Source organism: Helianthus annuus, chromosome 7, assembly GCF_002127325.2.
Source record: "Helianthus annuus cultivar XRQ/B chromosome 7, HanXRQr2.0-SUNRISE, whole genome shotgun sequence".
Taxonomy (NCBI): domain Eukaryota; kingdom Viridiplantae; phylum Streptophyta; class Magnoliopsida; order Asterales; family Asteraceae; genus Helianthus; species Helianthus annuus.
Window position 1 is genome coordinate 129725881 of NC_035439.2, and position 8819 is coordinate 129734699.

Sequence of the window (8819 nt, forward strand, 5' to 3'; positions counted from 1 at the left end):
ATTATGATGATCATTATTGTGTTAAATGGTTTTTATTATCAGTTTTAAAAACTATACTAATGACCATTATCAGTTTAAAACGGTGCAATAATGTCCAGAATTCGGTTATGAGTTCTGTGACTATAAAACTAGACCAGACCAACACAGTTTGACACACCGAAAGACAATCTCTTCTCTCGATCTCTCTGCAGCATTCTCCGGTTTACTTTTCAGGCAAGTGTTCCAGTCCGGCAGCGCGCGGTGCTGTTTCGAACCGGCGTACCTTGGGAACAGACGACGAATCTGTTTAAGGGAATTGTGTCAAACATAAGCCCGGTTCAATCGTTTACTATTTCTTCGGTTTTCTTATTTTCTGTCCAGATTATGTTCGGTTATTCATACAGATTACTAACAGGTTACACCACTCAACATTTATGTGGCACTGATACTTTTTGAGTAGTATAGCATTGTACGGAACTACAAACCTATTGTCAAGCAACACACCATTTTTTTCTACAGTGTTGCATGATTGACGACGACGGTAGACAGGATATCCTTCAGAATCAACACAAGTCTCATCTACATATTTTTTCGGAAACTTCTTCGAACATTTTAAATTAACCATGCATGGACAATGAGGGTTGTCTGTACCACAAGGACCGTGGATCATAAACTGTTTGACAAGTTCATACAGTTCAACATCCGTCTCTTTGTCAGGTATTTCAGCACTAATAACCAAATCAATTTCTTTAGCAGTTGGAAACTTGCTCTCGACACTTAAGAACAAACATATATGAGCATGAGGTAGACCACGTTTCTGAAATTCGATTGTATAAATAACTGTAATATTACATCAAAAAAAGTGTTATTAAAAGTATTATTTGAGAAATTAATTAAAACAGTTTACAATGACTTACTTGCTTGTATCTCACCAAAGAATTTATGTTTCTTGAAATCTTGAATTAGATGATTGATTTTAATTTTGAATAACCGTGCGATAATATCCGGTCTATCTTGAGGGTTCAACCGTTTGTCTTTTAAACACCTATAAATCTCAGGCCAATTGGGATTACAAGTGACTGTTATGAAGAGATCCGGATATCCTACAACTTTGCAGATTGCCATAGCATCTAGATACTTTTGCATCATATATCTCGATCCACCGGTAAATGATGATGGCAACAAAATTCGTTTTCCACAATTTGACGCATCGCTTTCTCCACTTTCAACACTTTGATTTAAATTCTTAAATGTTTGACTTCTAAGTTTGGGTTGTTGTGTCTTTATGTAAGCTAACCGTGCAGATTCTATCATTGTATACGCATCAACCAAAAACTGTTGGAATAGCTTTTGGGCATTGAGTAACAACGAAAATTGGTTGGCTCTGTCTTGTATTCTGTAACTAAAAAATTCTCTCATTGTGGTGCTGGTTCTAAGTATATCACAATCAACTGAAACACCTCGATGTTTAATACCAAGTCTAAATCCATCTTCTGCATATGGGAAGATAAGTGGATATTGCAATGCAAGATAAGAGGGATGAAGCTCACTAATCTGAAGATCGCCTGATTTTGTTTGAATAATGATATCCCTTTTATCAAAGGCTCCATCAAAATCACCAATTATTAATGCAACAATTTCTTCAGCAGTGGGCAAGTTAAAAATTCTACCATCCTTATCCCTTGCTCCAATGAGCTTGAGTCTTACATTTTGCCAATCATTTTCTTTAAAACAATCTCGTACCATTCTAAATGACTTCACAAGTGGATTGCAAGAATCCAACATTTTTTTAAGACTGGATATGATGGCAAGATCAAGGTCTTGTTTAGTGTTTGTCTTCGAACCTTCCTCGACACTGTGTAAAAATGACATTATTATATATAGCAGATATATATATAAAACACTTGACATGAATCAGTATTTAGTGAATGCTTAATTTACCTTACAGCCTTTTGACGGTTAAAATCCTCGTTTTGGGAATCATAAATATAAAGCTGTGAAAATTTAGGCTCTTCACCATCATTTGGTAGCAAGCTACCAATGCGATGGTAATTTTGTCCTTGTAATCCAAAAACATAAGGACCTTTGGTATTTTGAAAAGTTTTAGAAACCTTGCCACCAAGGGATGTGAAGGAAAAATCATGTTATATGCTCGAATACTATTCATGAAAGAGTTAATTGCCAAAATCGTCCCTGAGGTTTGGGCACGTTTGCCATTTTCGTCCAAAATGACACTTTTGTACCAAATTGCCCCCAACGTTTGTAACTTTTTGCCATTTTCATCCAAACCACTAACTTAGTTTATTTTTTCTGTTAAGTTGAGGATATTTGGATGAAACTAGCAAATATAAAACCACAGGGACGATTTTGGCAATTTACTCAAACCCTTTTTAATTTCTTTTATTTAATTATTTTTGTTACATATATAATAAAAAAGAATATACATGGAGTTTTTAGAAAAAAAAATTAATAGTTTCGTCACATAATTTTTATAAATTTTCATCCAAATCACTAACTCAGTTTATTTTTTCTGTTAAGGTGAAGGATGTTTTAAATTTTATAAATTAAGACATAAATTAATTTACAGCTTCTTTATATAAATCAATTTTATAAAGAGAAAACGTCATTGGTGTGCAACACATAACAATCGATTACAACTTTTAGTGTTTATCAGTTGCAGAGATAGAAAAAAATTGTAAAATGTTACATATTTTTTAAATGTGTTGAGCACCTAAGAAATATGTTGGTAGAAATAAAATATTTATTTAATTAAGATTATGAGGGTAACTATTTAATATTTATTCTGAGTGGCTTGAGTAAAGAAACTTTTGGTTCATAGCATTATAATTACAATTTGGTGGGTAATTTTAAGGTTTGGTAATTATACGTTGTTTGATGTGGGGGGGGGGGCACTGGCTTCTGTTTTTCCTTAGGAGCGAATTTAAAAGAGTAGAAGATGAATTACAAATTTGATACATATAATAAGATTTTTTTTATTTAACCTTTTTTAATAAGGTCACCAACATTTTAGTTTTATAATATTTAGAGTTTTAAGTAGATTTTACTTTTATAAAACTAATCTATATAAAAAATTAGAAATTAATTTCTGTCTTAGTTTATAAACATGTTTCGCCTTAATAGAAAAATTAACTTAGTTAGTGGTTGGATGAAAATTTATAAAAATTATGTGAGAAAGCTATTATTTTTCATATAAAAATTGCATGTATATTCTTTTTTATTATATATGCGACAAGATTAATTAAATAAAAGATATTTAAAAGAGTTTGAGTAAATTGCCAAAATCATCCCTGTGGTTTTATATTTGCCAATTTCATCCAAATATCCTCAACTTAACAGAAAAAATAAACTAAGTTAGTGGTTTGGATGAAAATGGCAAAAAGTTACAAATGTTGGGGGAAATTTGGTACAAAAGTGTCATTTTGGATGAAAATGGCAAACATGCCCAAACCTCAAGGACAATTTTGGCAATTAACTCTTCATGAAATTGCGGCTTTTAGGAGTAACTCTTTTGTAAAACCTTTCGAGCAATGGAGGAGGAACATGTGAGGGAGGCAATTCAACGTCTCCGTTCGAACAACAAAGAGAAAAAGACGATTTCTTAGAATCCAAATTACCCCTAAGCATTTCATCTTTCCAAAGCATTGCATGACAGTAAGAACATACAAAAATAGCATCTCCATGATCAACGTATTCTACAAAATTATATAGGCACATAAAAAAATGATTATATAGGAGAAATATTAGGAGATTAAACTGTTATCTGGAAACATACTTTGATAAGTTTAAGGAGGGTATGTACCTCTTGCAATTCCGTAAATCTTTTTTACGATAGAAGATGGTAAACAATCAGAGGAATTGGAATCATCAAAGTTAGACCTTTCACCAGGGTAGGAGTTTTCTTTTCCCGCCGTTTCATTTTGGAAATGACAATTAACATCGGTTCCAATGGGTAGGAGGATAAGCAACACATTAGTCAAATATAGTGAATCAGAAACCTATATTTAGTTTTGCATTAAAAGTAAAACACATACCGCTAAACGTTACTACGGAACACTTTGGCAACTGTCGAGAAGTTCTAATATCAATATTCTGAGGAGTTGGAATATCACTTCGACTGGACCTTACTGTAACACGATCCACTTGCAAGACAAAATTTACAAATGTTATAAAACTTCCATTAACATTCAATAAATGATTAACAGTATTAACAAAAAGTCTATACAACATACAGTTTGTAATATTCGTTAATGGGCTGCTCTCAATTTTATGCTTTGATGATTCAAGCGGTGTGACCATTGAAGATGTCCTCCTTACATCAGCTACAATAGATAAATCAAATTTACTTATATCCACCATTTTGAATCTTTGTTTCCTCTTTCTAGAGTCATAAACACCATAATTAGCCTTTCCAGATTGTCCTAAAATTGAAACAAAGGGACAAGGTCAAATCTGATAGCATACCTTAAAAAAATAAGATTTATAACCTTACCAAGACTGGATGAAGTCAGAGGAATCATACTAACACATGTTCGATCTAACTTGGCGGGCGTGTGACATGCTGTACATGACGAGATTTGGTTAATTTATGCTACAAACACTTACAATTTTCACATATTTTACATAGACATATTCAGTAAACAACAACAATCAGTATGTAGGATAATTAGAAAAGTAGCAGAAGAGTTGTTTACCCATATTTTTAGAAGAGGATTCCAACGACATTACACTTTGATTCTGATTTACGGTGGATGGCGTGTAATGTAGAGTTGAGGCTTCGTAGACACCTTTTGATGATACTTGTTGGTATATATTAAGAAACTGGTTTCAGCTAATATAACATTACATATATATATGTATTTTAAAAAATGACCATGAAAAACATACCTCCATTATTGTTCGTAGTAATAGTAACATTGCCCGGAAGTGTATCAATAATAGGAGGTGTCTGTACAAAGTGAACCACACCAATGTTCCTACGCTTATTCAAGATAAACTTTCTTATCTTCCTTGATTCTTTGGACTGTTGGGTACTGCACTGTGGAAAATACTCTCTATCTCTTGGTATAAAATTCTTTTTACTCTCCATAACTGTACATAAGAATTGAGCAAATATGTGTGATATAGGGCTAGCTACAGATGATTATTGTAATCACTGTCCAAAAAAAAAATTTCTTTTTTCAACAGCTAGTGGTGATTGAACATCCCCATTTAAAACCTAACTAAATAAAAGAATGAACACAGACAAATCTTCATAATAGATTTAAACAAATGAAATAGAAAAACCTACCATTACGTGTTCATCGATTGCTTCCAAAGTGAGATGGTGTTCAATTGTAACTTGAGTTTTTGGCGCTAATTTTTTATCTTCACTTTGATTCAGTCGGAATAGAAGCTATAAACATAGCGGAGGTAATGAAATTGTGATTTAAAAAACCTGCTTCATTTTGTGGGCCTTTGACATGATTTTATGGTTCACAACTTATGGGCCACAAATTATTGAAAGGCTTACACCATTTAATTGCAAAATGCAGCCCAATTTGGGGGCCTTTGGTTGATTTTATTTTGTACTGATTTTATTTGTTAGTTACCTTACATACTGGTTTTTGTATAAAACATATAAGTAAGTTAAATTGAAACAGCGTAATTTATATGGATTTAAATACTACATATTTTTTTAATCATCCTTGTCTTGGTTTTACCAATCTATTGGTTCATACAATGAAGTTACTATAACGCGATCCACCCGATTTATATTTGGAGTTGAAGTTTAATGATACATTTTTACCGAGTCACATTGTCCCATAATTTATGTGCATAGAGAAACTTATATGGATTTAACTACTACATATTTTCTAACCGTCCTTGTCTTGGTTTTATCAATCTATTGGTTCCTACATCAGTTTATAAAAGGGTAGGTTAATATGTATGAATTATATCCTATCATAACGAAAATTGATTTAAACTCAAAGAATATAACTTCTTTCACATAATTTGTGGATATTAACAATTTCTTTGTAATGCAGTTATAAAGTAAACATACATTCAAACATTATATTAAAAAAGTAGAATTTAGACTACGCCATACTAATTTACACATCTCATATACTATGTTGCACAAATCAAAACACACATTATAAGCAAAGATTATACTTCCTAGCATAAAACATAATTTATAATACAAAAAAGTAAACCACATAAAGGTTTACCACATCTTCCAAGTTCATAAATTACCAACATCTAAAACATACAAAACAATTGTTTCAGTAGTTTAACACTTACCAACGACAACCCAACTTCAAACAACCACATACTTAAGTACATACCAAAAACATAGGTTCGCTTAAACATCAAAATATAAACACGTGAAAGGAGCTAAGTGTTAAGCCTAGATGACTTCTTCCGGTTCCTTTTGTTGTTAGAAGATAGTTCCCCAACATTTTGACCTTCCACGTCCTGCAACGAACGTTTACCATTAGGACTGGCGCCCGAATCCTTCTCGGCTTCGACAACGGAAGAGTCGGCCGTAACAAATACAACATCCTTCAATTAAATCACAAAACAACTACTAAGGTATCAAATAAAGTAATATAATCTACAGTCAAGCGAAAACGAAACTGTCGAATCCATATTCACCTTTGAAATAGCAGCACCGGCCATCTGTGAGGATTCAGATAATTGAACAGCTTTGAATTCTGAACCTTCTTGACTAAACACCTAATATCAAAATATTACCAAAAGGGAATTCACCTAAGATATTTAAACTACAAAAATTGGAAACCAAAAAATAAATCAATATAAGATATCCAAAAAGTCTTACCTCATCAGCAACATCAAGAGCATTACCATTACCAGCAACCAATTCAGCGATTATGTCCGGATCATCACATACTTTTTGGATAGTGTAAACGTGGTAGTCATGGTTAAGGTTGTAATCAGAAACTTCAATTTTAAAAGCCAACTTCTTTTCGACCAACTGAGATATTTCAGGGGGAAAACTTTCAGTATCATTGACCTTCACTTGGCGTTCCCTTATATCACTCGTAGTTGAACCAATGAGCTTCCTTACATCTTTATCAAACATCACAAAAGACACACTGCCAGTTTCATCTTGCACTCTCAAATATACCTTGAACATGTAATAAATAGTAATTAAGTTACAGTCCGAACATAGCAGTTGTGGACCTAAAAAGTAACATTAGCTTACTTTATGGTTATCGATGTGCATTCTTTATCGCATTTCGGACAAACCAATGAAGTAGGTGACAGATTCATGACCTCATCAGAAATGGTTTTAGCATATTGTAAGTACTCAGTTTTAGTCAACACCTTCTTGTTACAGTCTCGACATGTCGGATAAAACCACCCATAGTTTTTTTGAACAATTTTGATCGTTGCAACTACGACACATGACCTTACCTATAATATCAAAGATAAAGCTTTATTAACATGCTCAACTGATAAAACATAGAAAACATTAAGAAAATTAAATGCCTAAGTATGTATATAGAATTATTCATACGCTTTCAATCTCAATAATTTCATCAACATGTCTCTTAAGAGTCTCAATTAGAAATTCTTGACGGACTGGAAACACACTCTGAGATGAAAGTATGGTTTGAGAAGAAGAAACACCAGCTTCAAATTGTTTCACTAAAAGACTATAAAAATAAAAACACAATTAGTGTTAATACTCACACTTGTGTTAATAAAAATATGAAAAATATGAAATATAAATCAGTGATAGTACCTCCTACGAAGTTCATTAACCTCATCAATTTCTTGGTTAAGAAATATACGACTTCCAAACTTATCATTCTGAACAATATTTTGTCCTGTGTTGGTGCATTTCATCTGTTGACTTCGTCTTGTATCGAGTCATAGCCTGAGAATGTTAGATCTGGGCACGAAATACGAGAAAATGAGAAATTGTATAGAATTGGGCTAGTTGGTTCGCTTTTAGATCCAATAGAGTAGTAAGTTCGCTCGAACGGACATTAGTTGTTAGGTCCGCTCGAACGACTCTAACAGGTCCGCTCAAGTGTCAAATGATGTGGTCCGCTCGAATGGTTCTTGTTAGGATTCGCTCGTATGGTTCGCTTATTGGGCCTGTCCAATAAGCGAACCCAATCATGTATATATAGCCATATGAGCGATCCAGTTAGTGTGTGTGTAAAAACTCGTACCGAAGTGCTGCCGGATCGAGAACTGATTGTAATCGTTGTCAAATCAATACAGAAAGAGTTTAAAGTGAGTTACAAGCTATTCCTACGTTGATTACTTGTTTTCCGCACCTGTAATTGACAAAAACGCCTCTGAACGACTCGTTTAGGTAGCGAAAGGATCCTACAATTGGTATCAGAGCATCAGGAGGAGGAGTTATGCAGAGAATAGCTGAAAAACATCAAGATTTCTTACTTCTACACGTTATTTTTTCATTTCAGCCACTTCCGACGGTCGAAAATTGCTGAAAATCTCAAGGATTGTGCGCAATAGTACAGAGACAAACCCTGGAAAGTTTGGTGCCAAAATTCAAAGAAGAGTTAATTACACAAATGGGTCCTGTGGTTTATACATAATTTCGCCTTTAGGTACTAACTTTATTTTTTAACAGGTTTAGGTTCTATGGTTTCAATTTTGTAACACCTTTGGGTACTAACACCAAAATTAGTTAATTAATGACTAAAATACCCTTGCATTTTTTTTAAGTTTATCAATGTAACACATTTGGGTATTAACACCTAATTTTATTTAATTTTAAATCAGTTTTACAAAATTTGTTTATTTTTTTTATTTTCATCTTTTTATTATATCTCTTAATT

The 8819-nt window shown here is 33.1% G+C and overlaps 1 protein-coding gene across 1 annotated transcript; it reads right to left on the reverse strand.

Annotated features, from left to right (window-relative positions):
- Positions 1-361: 361 nt before the first annotated feature.
- On the reverse strand, positions 362-7851 carry LOC110876364. Its single transcript, XM_035975031.1, has 14 exons — positions 7748-7851; positions 7520-7658; positions 7249-7416; positions 6818-7126; positions 6634-6714; positions 6471-6540; positions 4885-5088; positions 4230-4418; positions 4048-4139; positions 3800-3995; positions 3518-3692; positions 1921-2013; positions 897-1834; positions 362-819 (listed from the first exon to the last, which is right to left on the reverse strand). Exons 1-14 carry the CDS (start codon positions 7849-7851, stop codon positions 362-364), a joined length of 3216 nt encoding a protein of 1071 aa, XP_035830924.1.
- Positions 7852-8819: the final 968 nt, after the last annotated feature.